General features: G+C 41.8%; 1 protein-coding gene across 1 annotated transcript; it reads left to right on the top strand.

Annotated features, from left to right (window-relative positions):
- Window positions 1-365: 365 nt before the first annotated feature.
- On the top strand, window positions 366-14,169 carry IL22 (interleukin 22). The gene is made up of 6 exons (XM_045466502.1): window positions 366-551; window positions 983-1,048; window positions 1,173-1,316; window positions 2,220-2,285; window positions 4,754-4,823; window positions 14,072-14,169. The coding sequence occupies exons 1-6, from the start codon at window positions 366-368 to the stop codon at window positions 14,167-14,169; spliced, it is 630 nt and encodes a 209-aa protein (XP_045322458.1).
- Window positions 14,170-17,006: the final 2,837 nt, after the last annotated feature.

Raw genomic sequence — 17,006 nt, 5'->3', positions numbered from 1 at the left:
CCTTCTGGGCCCTAATAGTGACGTTTTAGGGAAACACTCACATTTCGGGGTGGGAAAAATAGGAGGTAGCGTTTTGTGGGCTCTTCTGGTGGTTAGGTAGTTCTCAGAAGACAGTACTGGAAATTAGATAATTGCTGATGTCATCTTTTTCACAAAAAAACGTGTTCTGGGGGCTATAAAAGCAGCAGCTTTTCCCTTTCCATCACAAGCAGAATCGTTGAAACAGGTAAGTGTTTCAGCAAGCTTGGTTTGAAATGATAACTTCTTGATACCTCATTGTTTTCCCTTGTAATCTTGCATCTTGTTCTCTCCACACCAGGTTCTCCTTTTCTAGTCGCCATTTGTTTAAGTTAGAGGTGTCTGCGATGGCCGCCCTGCAGAAACCTGGGAGCTCTTCCCTTATGGGAACTCTGGCCGCTAGCTGCCTCCTTCTCATTGCCCTGTGGACGCAGGGAGGATTGGCTGTGCCCATCAGTTCACACTGCAGACTTGACGGGTCCAACTTCCAGCAGCCCTATATCACCAACCGCACCTTCATGTTGGCTAAGGAGGTACTCATCTCAAACTCTCTCTCTCTGTTTCACATCTATCTACTTGGAACCTGAGAGTTCCAAAAATTTTCTCCAGGACACTACTAAAATCTTTAGGAACCCATCATCTATCCTCACTGGTAGACCAGAGATTATTTTCTATGTCTCTTTAGAGAATTTTTGGAGATTGGGCTTTACCAGAAGACCTTCCACTTTGGCCTTGAGGATATGTAGGTTGAGCTTTACTCCAAAAAATCCATTTATTAGCCCACCTGACTTTTGTTTTTCCCTTTACTCCTCTGTGCATTATTTTAAACTCATGCACACATCTGAATTCTTTCTTTAGTCTTCCTGGGGCTGCTCTGGGGAACGTGGATAGAATGCATCTCTACTCACAGACTTTTCTCCTATCTCCCTGACGTCCAGGCACTTTGTCTTTTCTTCTCTTCCAGGCTAGTTTGGCAGATAACAACACAGATGTTCGTCTCATTGGGGAGAAACTGTTCTACGAAGTCAATGTAAGTCATAGTCATGATGAGCAAGGCAATGTGTCATCCATGGTTATTTGGGTGGTGGTGATGATGGTTTGGATCTTCTGGATGCCCCCTACCATGACCCCTGCTGTTCCACTTTTGCCTGCAGATGGGAGAGCGCTGCTATCTGATGAAGCAGGTGCTGAACTTTACCCTTGAAGAAGTGCTGCTCCCCCAATCTGATAGGTTCCAGCCCTACATGCAGGAGGTGGTGCCCTTCCTGGCCAGGCTCAGCAACAAACTAAGCCAATGTGTGAGTTCTTCTCCTACCCTAACTCCACCCACTCCTAGCCCGCCTTCCCCCGCTTCTTCCCTTTAGAGCCCTTCCACGCCAACCCTCACTGCCCCTACCCAGGCTGGCAGCAAGAGGTGCCTCAGCAACACCATTACAGGAGTGATTTGGAGTCAGAGTGTTTGTTTTTGCTTTAATTGAGTCACATTTTGAATTTATGGTGATGAAGGGTATCTGAAAGACAAGAGCACAGAAGGCTCCTCTGTTCCTGGGAAAAAGCAACTTAAGTTATGTGAGAAGAGAAAGGTGTTGGGAGCTGTAGGAAAAAAATGCCTAGATGTGGAAATGGTTCCTCTGAGTAGAGATGGAAGGGATGGGAAAGAGAAAGGGTAATGAAAGATTTAACATTCGGTGCTGGGTGGGCAAACATGGTTGCCCTTTGGATGCTGCAAGAAGTGACCGAGTCAGAGGTGTATGACCTTGATGGCTCTGAATATTTAAAATTTTGAAAAAAGATTGGAGTGGACTGGGTGGAGTGACGGGACTCAGTATTTATTAAGGAGGGCCTACTGTTCACCCAAGACATACTTTATGTCCATTTCTTGTTCTGAGCGTGCATTTTTCGTGAGGGAGAGTTAGGGTTTTATTCTTCACAGAATTTGCATAAACCACTCCACTCTTTCCACACACTTAAACCTCAGTAGGATTTCCCAAAGGTGAAGAGAGGTTCCATGTAAGGGAAATGACTGGATTTGGGTGTCCAAGGGAATTCAAGAGCTGTGCAAATCTAGGTCACTGGTGAAATCTGGGTCATTGTGGGCAAAATTGCTAAGAACTTTAATTCCAGGTGCATTGTAACGCACCTCGGTTAGGGACACTCAAGTTCATAAAGCTAAAATAAGTGTTTTGGTTTTCATTTTGTAGCATATTGACGGTGATGACCAGCATATCCAGAGAAATGTGCAAAACCTGAAGGACACAGTGAAAAAGGTACTACTAATAACTATTAATGCTAAATTATTAAAGAGGAGAGACACGTGTCACTTTTTTTTTCTTCCCTTTCTTTCTTTTTTCCCCCTATGGATAATTTTTTACTTGATTCGCCTACCATTGGGTTGATCATTTAGGTGCATATACATAGATGTGTCTGTATATTTATAAATAAGCTTCCCAATTTTGCAAATCCTAGAATCCTAGAACTGGCTGGGAAATTAAGTCTTCTAATCTCATCACCCCATGTTCTGGGCATGGCCAGTAGCAAAGCCAGGGCTACTAGGCAGATCTCCTGAATACTCTATGCAACACTATTTCCAGCAGCAATTTGTGTTGGTTTTAGTTTTATTAATTCTTCAGGAAATTTGAGATTCCTATTAGCGTGTAATCTGAACAGGCACCTGTTCAAAAAACAGAAAAGCACCTGGGGGAAAATTTATTTGAGGTGATTTTTGAAGTCATTGATTTGATGGTTTAAAACTTGGAGAGAGAAGCCCAGAACAATCATAATAAAAGAGCTGGGCTTATGTAGGGGATGAATCTCTGGAATGATTCATGCTTATATTTAATCATCATTGTACAATACCCAACCGCTGTAGATTTTAATTTAAAAGCAAGAGTGAGCCATCCCTAATTTCTCTTATACAGTTTCAAATAGAATGAAATGTTAGTAATGGCTTTCATATAGTGAATGAAAGTCTGAACTGGGAATAATCTTTTCTTCCTCTCTCTTTTCCCCTTCCTTTCTGGTCTCCTCCTTCCCTCAACAAATTCCCAGTGAGCATTTATCTTATGTAGGCTACTGTATATTCGAACAGTGAATGATACTGTCACGTGGCCTATTTGGGGAAAAGAACAATAGTAGAAAGCTGAGACTAGCAGTTGTGACTCATCCAAAAACCGTGGAATGATTACTAGCAGCGAAAGTGATGCTTTTGCAGACAGGCACAGTTACACCTCAGAAGCACGAAAGCTCTAGCTGATGGAATTTTCACTAACAGGTGTAACCTAAGTTTTCTTTTCCTTCCACCTTGATGTTTCTTGAAAAAAGGATTTCTTCCTGATCATGATTTCACGAATGTGTCTGTTTCTTCCTTGGATAGTGGAAGGCTTTGTAGTCTTTCATTGTGAAGACCAATTCTCTTGTCATATATCGATTACCTCGATGTGGAGGGCTGGATATTAGCATGCCATTGCAAAGAAGTGCTTTGCACTTCTGGTCTGAAAAATTCCTGACGTCAGTTTACTTTGTTGGCTTTAGAAAAATGCAGGGTGGGAGAGAAACATCTGACGGTGATCCATGTGGGGAAACAAATTTTAAAGCATTTTTTAAATGCATTTTTTAAAACAAATTTTAATCCATTTTGGGAGAATCCACTCTTGCAATGGGGTGCCACCTAGAAGAGCAGTTATGGTATTTTTGTTTTAACCCTGTAGCTCCAGAGAGCATAGGCAAGAGAGGAACATTACCCAGAGGAAGCTCAACGCCAGAGATAACTGTTCAACACTGGCTGAAATGGGAGGGCGGTCTTGGAGGTGTTATGTCCCTGCCACTGCAGGTACAAGCAGAGAGCAGGCTGTGGTAGAATGGATGATAGACAGTAGGGCAAGCTAACTTCAAACATTCTTTTTGGTCTTGGCAGTCTTTGAGATATAAGAAATATCGCTTGGCATTATGCCAAAGGAAGTATGGAAAGGTGGAATGATGGAAGACAAGAGGAAGAGAAAGGAGAACAAAGCAGAGAGGACAATCATGGCTTATGGTTTTCCTTGAAATACTCTAGAGCACATTTAATAGATTAGATGTATTTCAGAGAAGAATGCTTTGAACTTGAATCTGAGTTCTCTCTCTTACGGAGTTTGAAAGCCTCATTTACAGCCTACCCGGAAGGAGGAGGAGAGAAGTGGTGTTATAATGTGTATCTTACTTTCTACTAATTAAAGCAACTGGATGGGACTTATTTGGTATTTTCCCTACAAAAGTGAAAACCTGTTGTTGTTTTCCCCCTTTGTTAAGGAGGTGAGAACAGAAGAAGCTCACGTGTATTGGCAAATGTATAGTTTTGGTACAAAAGTGTGTGAGCTGAGCTGTTATAATTAGGTGGTCATAGACTGTAGTGAGGCTATGAGGGAGGGCAGAACATAGTGGGGGCATTCGGTCCTGCAGATGTCTGCACAGCTCCCATCCGCTTGCTCTGGTTAGGAAGTGGCTTTAAACAGCTTCATTAGTGTAGATACAACTGAGATTTGATGCCCGTTGGTGCCTTTAAAGTTCAGTTAACCATAATTTTAAGCTCTATGGCAAATCATGTTATATTCTGCTAAAAGGGTATTGTTATTAGTCTTTTACAAAAGGCAAAAACTTGGTTTTTGTCTCCAGCAACCCAACCATCTTTTTCTAATTTGTTCCTCTTTAAAAAGTATGGCATGAATGCTCAAATACTCATGAGTTCTTATTTTTACAGCTTGGAGAGAATGGAGAGATCAAAGTAATTGGAGAACTGGATTTGCTGTTTATGGCCCTGAGAAATGCCTGTAATTGAACAGAGCAAAGCTGGAAAATGGATGACTAACCCTTCTTGCCCCTTAGAAATAACAAGATCCCTTAAAGGTTTCTTTTACCAAAAGGAAAATGGGAAGCCAAACTTTTTAATCATGGGTGGATTCTAAGTAAACCGCTGCTTAGCTTAAAAAAGAGAACAATGTCACCGGTGTCCACAGGATCAGAAGGTAGACCTTCCATGCTTAATGAGAATTATTGATAAAATTTTATTGTGGTTGGTGTTTTATACCCAGAAACTTATTTTTTTTAAAACAATTGTCTACTCCCATAAAAAATATTACTTCCCATTCCTTTAGGGAAAAAAAAGCCCTAAATAACTTCATTTCCAGAATCAATATTTATATTTATGAATTTATTTATTGTTGTAAGTACACATTTTATTTATGTCATTTTAATTATATAGATTTATTTATAGAAATATTACATGATATTGCTACTTAAGTACAAAGCTAATATTTATGACAATAATTATGGAGCTATGTTTATTTGACCTTAATAAACACTTTGATATCCTAAATCTTGTGGCTTTGTGATTTGTTTCCCTTTAATATCATCATCATCATGTAAACATTCTCATTTGCTAAATGGGCCAAGAACCTTATATACTTCTTCTTGAATCTAAGCCAGTTAGGTAGCTGTTAGTATTATCTCTATTTTAAGGATGAGAAAATTGAATCAGAGACATGTTAAAAAAACATTGGGTAACTTTAGTTGACCTGTATTGAGCTAGGTCTATGGGATTTCTGGGCTTTCTTTTATATTGCCTATGTAGATTTATTATGTTGATTCAGCATGTAATTCTGAAAGGAAAACAGTAAGACACAGAAAAGGATCCATTGGCATCATTACCAGTTTGTGGATAAAAGAATGGGGTGATGTTGCTCGCAGAGAAATACACGTAGCCCTTGGTGCTATGGAGGAACTAGATTGAATCTATTAAGGAAGGCATTCTCCAGTTTTCCTGTAAGTCAGGAAACAAAGTAAAGGGGAAATGGACTGAGTTCGGGGACTCTCCCAAATTTGTGCAATGGTTCAAAAAAGAGAAAAGAACTAGAGCTAGTTGGATGAGCTCTATATAGAAGAATGGACAAATGACACCAGCGCTGAGGAATATACAGTTCTTTCCACAGAAGGTGAAAGCCAGTGGTCAGGAGAGGTCAGTGTGTCAGCGGTTGACTGTTTACAGTATTTCCTCCTCTGAAAAGTCAAGAATCCCAGGTTTATTGTATAGGTCACTCACCAATCATTTGCCAAATTCTTGCAGGGTTAAGTCAAACCTGGTGTGACTGGTGAGCATATATGTAAATTGTAAGTTCACTCACAGGTTAATTGAAGTTAATATTTTTGGGTGTGGGCTGCAAATACTAAGAGGTACCCCAGCTAAGCTTTTTAATACAATTATAGTTATTTCTGGGATAAGCTGGAGTTTTGGACTTTTTCCTCTCTCCTTCCAAATGAATCTCAGGGTAATAATTTGACCAAAACTTGGGATTTTACGTATTTTTTTTTGAGAGAGAGACAGAGAGAGAGAGAGAATGAATGGGGGAAGGGCAGAGAGAGGGGGACAGAGGATCTGAAGTAGGCTTTGTGATGACGCAGAGAGTCCAATGTGGAGCTCAAACTCACGAGCCATGAGATCATGACCTGAGCCAAAGTTGAACACTTAACCGACTCAGCCACCCAGGAGCCCGTGATTTTACTTATTTTTGACCAATCTTCTAGGAATTAAACCATAAATGGAAGAATACCCTTAGAATTGGATTCATGAATGCTTCCATCTAGGGCAAGGAGCCTAAAATAAAGAGATTTAAAAAATTCTGAATGCTGATGAACATAAAGCAGAAGTTACCAGGATCTTCTTCAGTTCTCAAGGGCAGTTCTGGCAAACTTTGCAGCTGCATGAGATAGTCCAAATTTCCCACAGGGAGTCTTGACATAATCCTTGGTACTTGCTGTAGCAATTCTTTTGCATTTGGCTGGCACTATGAGCACTGCTCTTACTCTTGGCGTTGGCAGAGGCCATGGGTGTTTCCTCCCCCAGTAGCAGATGGCAACACCTGGGTGTTGGGGAGATTCATCTGTGAGGTTGTATGAGACGCAGGCCCCCAGAGACACTAACCAGCATTCAGGACTGATGAGAAGCCACTAGAGAGTTTCAAGCGTGGGAAAAACTGGATATGACTCATAAAGATCACTCTGGTATTGGATGGAGACTAAGTTTAACAGGGGTAAGACTAGAAACAATGCCAGCACAATAGTTTAGGGAAGAGGTAATGATTGCACTGGAGTGGATGAGAGTAGAGCCAGGGAAACTGGTGTGTGACCCTCTCTGTGACACTTAGTTTGGATTGCTTAGGAAATAAGGGCTATGTGTAGGTCATATACATTAAGAGGAAAAGTGATCTGTTAGTTCTTTTTCTGGCTTTTTATTTATACTATATTATTCACTAGTATGTAGTTCTCCAGATAGGAATGAAAGTAAAGACAGACAGGTGATTTTGTTCTGAAAAGAGGTCAGGATTTTAAGATCTGAGCGAAGACACATATCAGATGAGAAGCAGTGATACCAAGGGTTGAAAGCCGAGGTCCTCTTGTCTCTGAGGCAAACACAGCTACAGTGACTTTATCTTTAAAATGTACTTTCAGTGAATGCTTATTGTTGATTCCAATTTTCCACTTTCTCTCCAGCTGCTTTTGGGGAGGGATGATTTTCCCATATTCTCTCCTCTCCTCCCAACCCCCCCCCCCCCATCTCTGTCCTCTCTTTGCCTGCAAAAGCACCTCCCTGGCCGCCCGGCTTCTCGCTCCCCAAGTTCACCCCTCTGCGCTGCATACCTGCTGAATTCTGTGGTTCCGGTTGTGCAGATTGTTGTGTTAATCCTCCAATCAGTTTTCTAGGTGTGCAGGATGGTTTAGTGTTGGTCTGGCTGTATTTCATGGATGCAAGACACAAAAAACTTCCATGCTGTTCCGCCATCTTGGCTCCTCCCCAGTGAATGCTTATTGTTGAAATAATAGGTGGAGAAAACTGAGATGATGGATCCTTGTCAGTAAGAGAAAATCATACTGCCATTACACCGTGACTGCTGGGTAGACTGTAACTGGACCAAAGGTATGGACTAGATTGTCTTGTCAATTCACTCAATAGTCTTGTCAATGGAAAACTACATCAACTGGAAAAGACAGGATCCTCAAGAACTTCATTTCCATAGCAATGAGGTTTTAAGTCACTTTACCAAGTGAAGGACCCCATCCAAGGGAGGTGCAGGCAGAGGGTAAAGGAAAAATGGAATGAGTGGTAGAAGAAGGAATTCACAATTATTAACGTAGGTCCTGTGAACAGCTATAAAAATAAGAACTATAGCAGCTAAGTTTTCCATTTGTCCTTTTTTCCCCTTTTCCCTTTCCCCCACCTCTTATATGAAGAATACGGTAGAAGTTATTCTAGTTTGCAAGTGGGAATATAACCACATTGATATTGTCCTGTAACTACACAGTGGTTGATGAGATTCTAAGGGTTTCCTGTGCTGGAGACCTACATTTTTCACCTGAGCAAATCCAAGAGTGGATGCTGAAGACAAAAGAGATGGGTTGTGCCAATCTGGCCATCCATATCCATGTTCTGTTCTCTTGCACTCTCTGCTCTCTGCTCACAGAGGCTGACGTATACGACATGCCTCATATATGTGTTTGTTCTCTGGCTTTCAATTGCATGTGGCAAGTGGGAGAAGTTAGCTGGAGATTGAAGAAGGGCAGAATACTTATTCCTCTGGGACTTCCTGCCAGATTTCTACGCAGGTTGGTTGTATACTTCTACCAAATGCTGTAGTTCCTTGCAGATAGCTCTCTTCCATGTTGCTTTCCTTCCTGGTTTTGGAAATTGCTCTCAACCCTGTTTCCCAATAAGCTTCCAGCTATTTTTAGCTTTAGGGCATTGCACTGCTTCTTACGGAGTTCCTTAAACTCTTTCTACACCTTAGAAAAATTAATCCCTTATGAAACTCTTCTCTATTACCCAGTTTGAATGCAACATGTTTTCTGCTAGGATTCTGATCTATATATTCCTTTTCTCTCTTCCATTCTCTCCCGAGTCACATAGCAGCAAGATGAAGTCTGTTAATTTAGGTATCATCCATGGACAATAAAGAAAGCCAGTTTTGGGCATATCTGAGTGGTCTGTAAATTTTGACCCTGCAACAAAGCAAAATCAGAAACAATAGCATTTTGAATTCTAAAATGAAAACACTTTCTTTAATTAAAAGAAAAAAATCCTATTTATCCAACAGATTTCTCCATGGGGGAAGAGAGGCAGTTGTGTCATCATGCAGGAACTAAAGAGCTCTCTCCTTCCCTCTGGGCCAGGAGTGCTCTTGTTCCTTTGGAGTCTTTCTCCTCTCCCCTGCTTTCATGCCAGACAAACAGGGGTATCTTTAAATCAGGCTACTACGCCAGCTAGGGGAAGGGAGAATTATTACACTTGAGTAATTTCCACGGCTCGCAACCTTGTGTTTTGGTTGTCTGTCCTGTGTGCGGCCCCTTCTCTCTCCTCTTTTCATCCAAGATATTCAGGGTGACCCTACATGCCTATTTTAGTCACAGTCTCTCCTTATTTCTACGGGGTTTAACTGTCTGGCTCATTCTCTGCATCCCATATCTTACTTTAGCGATGCGTGTGCAGGATAAACTCAATACCATCAAGAAATCGATCTGTTGTGCCCTTACTAGCCTGTGCTGTTTCTCTTTGAAACCTGCATGCTGTGAGATGCTCTGCTGAGCTCTTGTTTCATCTATGACATTTTCCACTTGCCATTGCAGCAGATGCTATTTTTAGGCACAGTGACTGCCCAGGAACTTTATGATTCTTACATTGCTGTTTGACTCAATAACACCCTTAGACGTTTCAATTCAATTTAGTTCCGTAAGCAACTGTTGAGATCATAGGGTAGCAAGATCCTGGACTAGGGACTATGAAAATAGAAGGTTAGATATAATTTGGATGCTGTCCTCAGGGTGCTGACAGCCTCGTGAGGAAGACGAACAAATAACTGCTCAGGCACAAGTAAAGGCAAAATAGTAAATATTTTACGCTTTGGAGGCTACATATTATCTCTGTTGCATGTTTTTTCTTCACTTCCATCTTCCTCCTCCTCCTCTATTCTTTGAAAGTATAAAACCATTTCTTAGCTCGTGGGGTTTATAAAAACAGTCTGTGAGTCAGATTTGGGCTGTAATTTGACAACCCTTGGCTTAGATCATTCATAGTTCATTTTCCAGCATTAGGCACAAAAAAATTCTGCCAGCAAGATTAAAAGGGAATGGTTTCATGGGTAACTAATAAGATCTGCTCTGAGTGACAGGATGGCAAATGAATTCAGCATTGAGTATAAACCAGAGTCAACAAAAATTACACTTAAAATTAAATCTCCCTATCAACTACAAGTTGTTATAGCAAAACCATGAACTGTAATCATTAATATAATAATGTTTTATCTTGCTACCCATTGAAAAAATAGACTTTATTTTGTTAGAGTTTAGGTTCAGAGCAAAATTGAGAGGAAGGTATAGAGATTTCATATATAAGCATATATCCCCCCCCCCGACATGCATCAACTTCCCCAATATTGACATCCCCAACAGAGTGATACATTTATCACAACGGATGATCTACATTGTTGTTAGCTATTTTTGATAACAATGAATTTTTTTTTTTTTTTTTTTTTACAATGGAAAGTAAATCTCTGTAAACACATCTTATGGGTCATCTCAGATTCTCTTGGTCTCTCTTGTTTTCAACTGCTACTGCGATGATCATTTCTGGCTCCTTCTGTCACTTTGAACTCAGAAAAAGTGCTGTGGGGTGTCTGCTTCCTCTGAAGTGCTGAAGGGGCCAGAGGCATGAGAAGTTAACTCTCTATTAGGCAAATCTTCAAGGGAGGAGGCTGGCATATAATTTTCATCCTCTTCTTCCCTTCCTTTGGTCTGATCCCAGGCATAGTGTTTCTATACTGCCTGTTGGAGACACCAAACAGACTGGCCCTCTTCATAAAACACTGGCCAGCTTACTAGTGACCACCATGAAGGTGCTGGCCATCCTTGTTGGCCTCATTTTTCTCCCTTCATTTCACTGCTCCTAATAAAGGATCAGCACTCAAGCTTTGCTTCAGGCTCTATTTTCTGGGAAACCTGGGTTAACAAGATTCTTTACGAGAATCTAGGCATCATGATGTTATGGATTTTGGCTCATTCTGTTCACTGCCTACATGTTACCTGGCACATAACATGTGCTCAATATATATAAGGTACTTCTCTCTCTCTCTCTCTCTCTCTCGTATATAAGATCTGCTATGAGCAGCAGAATGTTATATACATGTATACATATACGTCATACGTGCATATATGTGCCATATATAGTATGCGCACGCGCGCGTGTGTGTGTGTGTGTGTGTATAATTCTTTCAAGACATGTTTTGAAAGAATGAATGCATTGATTCAGGGCGGAACCTCTGGAAGACACTAGCACAAAAACAAGTTTGTGGGAAGGATAGAGACCTCTTATTAGCTGATTCCTGCCTTCAGAGAGACCCAGGCCTGCGATACAAAAAGCACAGATGTGTTTAACTGCAGGCAAGTGAACAGCTGGTGTGTAGGGAGCAATGAGAAAAGATACAGAACAAAAAGGAGTAGCTGGCATCACTCATCACAGAGCTGCATGAGAGGTTCCTGTCCAGCCCAGACGGGCAGCTGGTCTGATATCTTCTGTAGACTTCTGGTTTGGCTTGAAATGCAGAGGAGAGACAGGAAACAATACAGAAGGCAGGGGAGGGGATACCCACTGTGGGCTCTGCAGAGATCTTCTAGACAGCATTAGAAGATAAAGAGCTGCTTGTGGCTGCCCAACATAGCTCAGAAGTGGGTCAAGAAGAAACATTTAGAAAGGCCCTCCCAAAGCAGAGTTATTGTGCCAGCACCCAAATCTCTTCCTCCCTCTTCCTTCGAACCCTGACTGCCCTTTGGTCTTTTCTCACCTCCCAGGGCACTCAGTGGTGATCACGTTGGGGCGTAGTATTTATTGAACACATACTCTGTGACAGTCACTGTTTAGAACAGGTGTAACAGCAGTAAGCAAGAAGACAAAAATCCCTGCTCTGATAAGAGCACAGATTTTTAGTGAAGGAGGTGGTAAACAAAATGCATAAATAAAATATGTCATATGTTAGAGAATGATAAGGGCTTTGAAAAAAATAAAACAAAAATGAAATAGAGGAGGGGGGTGTGTGGTTAATTACTCTAATTTCCTGGGGCTGTGGTAACAAAGCACCACAGGCTGACTGGCTTAAATTACAGAAATTTAGGGGCGCCTGGTGGCTTGGTCGGTTGAGCGTCCAACTCTTGATTTCGGCTCAGGTCATGATCTCACAGTTCATGAGTTTGAGCCCCACATTGGGTTCTGTGCTTGACAGTGTGGAGCCTGCTTTGGATTCTCTGTCTCCTTTTCTCTCTGCCCTTACCCCACTCATGCTCTCTCTCTCTCTCTCAAAATAAATAAACATTAAAAACAAAACAAAATAAAGCAAACCAAAAAACCCCAGAAATGTATTTTCTCACAGTTCTAGAGACTGGAAGCCTGACATCAAGGTGTCAGAAAGGCTAGTTTTTCTCGAGGCCTCCTCCTTGGCCTGCAGATGGCCACCTTTCCTCTGTGTATGTCTGTGTCCTAATCTCCCTCTTCTTATGGAGACACCAGTCATATTGGATTAGGGCCTACCCAGAGGACTTCGTTTTAACTAATTACCTCTTTGAAGACCCTATCTCCAAATATGGTCACCCTCTAGGGTAGTGGGGATTAAGATTTCAACGTACGAATTTGGGGGGAACAACATTCAGCCCATAGCAGATATCCTGGGAAAGCCTTGCTGAGAAGGTGGTATTTGAACAAAGTCCTCAAAGATGTGAGAGAGCTGGCCATGCAGGTTTGTAGGCGGAAAGCATTGGCCCCGAGACGAATGTGTGCTTCGTGAGTTCCAAGAGCATCAGGGAAGTGTTGTGGCTAGAGCAGGAGAGCAAAGGGACAGCGGGAGGAGCTGAAGCCAGAAATGGAAGGGTAACAGGCAAAATCAGGCAGGCCCTCAGGCCATGGAAAGGACTTTGGCTTTTACTCTGAATGTGAGAGCAAGTCCTGAAGGGGGAAATCATGTTGCTGGTGGCCTGTAAGTTCAGGTTCAAATGCATTGCTCAGTCTGAGTAACTGTCTACTAGGTGTTTATGCTGATTGCCATAGGTCCCCAGGGCTGAAGAGAAGGATAGATGATTGATCCATTTTGATGGAAAAGGCACATCTATTTCTGTGACTCTCACAATCATGATTTCTAAACTCTGTCCCCAGTCTTGCTGTTATTACTGCAAACCTTACTTTTAATGCACTTAGAAAATGAGGTACAAAGGCTGTCTTGTGGTCATATGTGCTCTGACAAAACTTTGGAGGATGCTTGGATTCGTGCATCGTGTATTCTTTCTCTCTCTTCTGCTGGTCTGAGCGAAGGGGACAGCGGTGGAGATCAGTTTTCTGTTCTCCTTTGTGGTGGGTTAGTATAATCGGCTTCTGATTTTTTTAAATTTTTGAAATCGTGGTTAGGGTGTCATATTTTCGGCAGGACTTATGGATGATGTGCCTTTCATTGCCAGAGAATGAATGGCCAATGTGTCGGCTACCGATGTGTCAAAGCCTACAGGGCTATGAAAAAGATGGCTATACAAAAAGAGCTCTTGGGATGTATGATAATTTTTTAATAGTAGGTTTATTTTTACATTTCCCATCAGAAGATCTTGGAGTCATACATAAATCATGTTTACTTATAAACCCAGGCAAAAGGGTCCAGCGGAAATGCCATTGGGTTTGTTTTCCAAAGACCCGGGTCAAACCTAGGTTGGCCACTTCCTGGCTCCGTGCCTTCAAGGAAGTCATTTAACCTCTTTCCATCTCTGCTCTCCCACCTGCAAACTGCAAAAAAACAAAAACAAAAACACAAGTCCTCCTTTCCCTCTTACAGAACGTTGGGGAGACCGAGTAAAGGAATACTTCGTGAAGTATAACGTTAGATACTTTTATAATGTATATGTAAGGGCTGTAAAATACCATAAATAATTGTTTTACTGTTCTTGCAGTGTTTTTCTTCTTTTTCCTTTTTCCTTAGGTCACCGTGCCATCTCTTATTTTCTGTAGTGTCCCTCACAACCTCAGAGAGTCCCTATGTCCTGCTCTCCAGTGCGGTGGGAGGCCGCGCGGGCGGTGGGAAGCACATGGGCTTTGGGGTCTTGTGAGCACGGATGGAATCCTCCGCCTTGTTGATCTAAGGGTCACCTGGGCATATGATTCAGCTTCCTTGGATTCTGTTAAATGGAGCGGTGCCAGACGCTCTGCAACTACCTAGCCTCCAGCGTAATGAGAAGCTCTCTCTATATTTTCGGGTATGAAAGGGTTCTTCTCCCAACCAGCCCGTGGACTATTTTAAGTGCTCACATATGACAGTCAAGGCCTGTCTGAATTCCACCGATTCTCGGTGCAGCAGAAAAACGAGTAGCCAGGTCATGATTTCACCTCTTAAAAAAGCATTCAAACAGATCTAAATATGTTTGAAAAGGTGGATGAGGTAGGAGTTTCTTCTTAAAAATGTTTTTCAAGAGCTACTAAAATGTTCACCTAGGCAACGTAGTTAAAAAAAAACAATTGTCTTGGGGTGCCTGGGTGGCTCAGTCAGTTGAGCGTCCGACTTCGGCTCAGGTCATGATCTCACAGCTTGTGAGTTCAAGCCCCGTGTTGGGCTCTGTGCTGACAGCTCAGAGCCTGGAGCCTTCTTCGGATTCTGTGTCTCCCTCTCTCTCTGCCCCAACCCACTCGCATTCTGTCTCTGTCTCTCTCAAAAATAAATAAGCATAAAAAAAAAAAAAAACAAAAAATAAAAAACAATTGTCTTCTGGATTAAACAAGAAGGGAAGGGCCAGGCCCTCCCATAAAGCTCAGCAGAGCTATGCCACAGCGGTAGCTTCTTTTCTGCTGCACCAGTGGCCGGGCTCTCCTTACTTCTATCTCTCTCTCTCTCCCTTTTACCCCCTTTCCTTCTTTCTTTCCTCTCCTTCCCTCCCCTTCCTTTCCTTTCTTTTCCTTTCCTTCCTTCCTTTTTTTCACCGAGGTGAGATTCACATAATATAAAATTAACTACTTAAACATGAACAATCCATCAGCATTTAGCACATTTGTAGCGTACTAAACCCCACTTCCATCCAGTTCTGAAACATTTTCATCACTTGCAAAGGGAGGCCTGTACCCATTAAGCAGCTACTCCCCCGTTCCCCCTTCTCAGCCCTGGCGACCATGAAGCTGACCTCTGTCTCTATATTTTCCCATCTGGATGTGTCACAGAAGTGAAATCCTAAATATGCGACCTTTTGCACTGAAAACAGCGTACTGTTTTCAAAGTTCTTCCGTGTTGTAGCATATGTGCATCAGCTCTACATTCCTTTTTATCGCTAACATTCCACCGTATGGATGTATCACACTTGGTTTATCTGTTCATTTATTTCTGGGTATTTGGTTCCTGTTTCCTTTTTAAAGAACCTAAGTCAGACAATATAGCTCCTTTGTTCAAATATCCCACATGACCAAGGGTGGAAGCTGAGGTCCCACTAATAGCTTTAAAGGCTGTGACTTGGGGACGCCTGGGTGTCTCAGTTGGTTAAGCATGGAGCCTGCTTGGGGTTCTCTCTTTCCTTCTTTCTCTGCCCCTCCCTTGCTTGCATGCTCTCTCTCAAAGTAGATAAATAAACTTAAAAAAGAAATAAAGGCTGTGACTGTGTCCACATTTCCTCTTCTATCTCACATTTTTCTACCCTCCTCCCTTGCTCTAGGTTTGATCACACAGGCTTCCTAGGTGTATGGAACACACTGAGCATGCACCTTCCCTAAGGACTGTGCATTGACTGTGCCTTTGGACTGAATAGGTACCCCTGTGACTTGCTCATCACTTTATTCTACTGTTGCCTAAATGTTCCATCAAACCTTCTGTGATCATCCTGTTTACAACCTATCCCCATCCAAGCACCAGCACCCCCCTTATTCTATTCCATTTTCTCCAAAGCTTCATTTTCCAACTCTACATAACTGGCTTGTAGCTTACATAAGTTATATCTATGATATTTACTTATTGTCTGTCCTCCCCATCCTCTACTCTCGCGAGGATGTTTTATGAAATCAATCATTTTCTGTTCTGTTTATTGGTGCATACTGAGCCCCAGTAAGCCTGGGAGATAACAAACGCTCAAAATACATTTGGTGAATGAATGAATGAATGAATGATGCACGGGGAAGACATACAGAGTATAAGTCACCCAGCATAGAACCGGGAACACAGGCTAAGATGCTCGGAGGGTTTTCATGCACTTTTCCTCTTCATGCTGTTCCATGAATCCAGGTTCCAGATCCACTTTCTTGCCCCTTCAGACCGTTTAGAGCCCTCTTCATTCCTTCTCTAGCCTGTTCTCATCCATCCCTCTGATGACGTAAACATAAGATAAACATGTTTCCTGGGTGGAATTGTCTGACAGAGAGGGACCTACCTTTTCTGAAAGGACAAAACCCAGATATCATTGTATTAAGTATATTTATCAATCTATGACTATTTCTTATCTCTATCTTCTGGTTCTATCCTGGAAAAAAAAATATTGGGTTTCAGGGTTTTTTTACAAATAGAATGACTAGTTTAAAGTAGATCCACCTACTTCTTATTTATAGCTATGTAGAGTTTAGGATTTGTGATCCTTAGGAATTATGCCAATCACTGAGGTCATTAAACATCATATTTCAACAAATTTAAGATACCATATGATCAAAGCTGCACCATTATTTTATCACTAAGAAAGGAAATAAGTGCTTCTGATTAAGCTATGATGCAGTGCTTGCTTAATATTTAGCACTTGGTTGTTGCCTTGCAAGAAAATATGTAATTTTGGTCATTCTTCCAAAGACAAATACTTGCTTCTCTAATAGCAGATTTGCATCCCTTTGCTGTTCTGTGCCTTTCTGTGAACACATTAACTTTCATTTCATTGCTGACTCATAGTGCAATCTTTCTGAAAATATTTGAACAGCAATTCAACTCAAC

This window comes from Leopardus geoffroyi, chromosome B4 (assembly GCF_018350155.1).
Source record: "Leopardus geoffroyi isolate Oge1 chromosome B4, O.geoffroyi_Oge1_pat1.0, whole genome shotgun sequence".
Classification (NCBI taxonomy): Eukaryota; Metazoa; Chordata; class Mammalia; order Carnivora; family Felidae; genus Leopardus; species Leopardus geoffroyi.
Note: the sequence above shows the minus strand (reverse complement) of the source record. Positions and strands in the feature narration are given on the sequence as shown.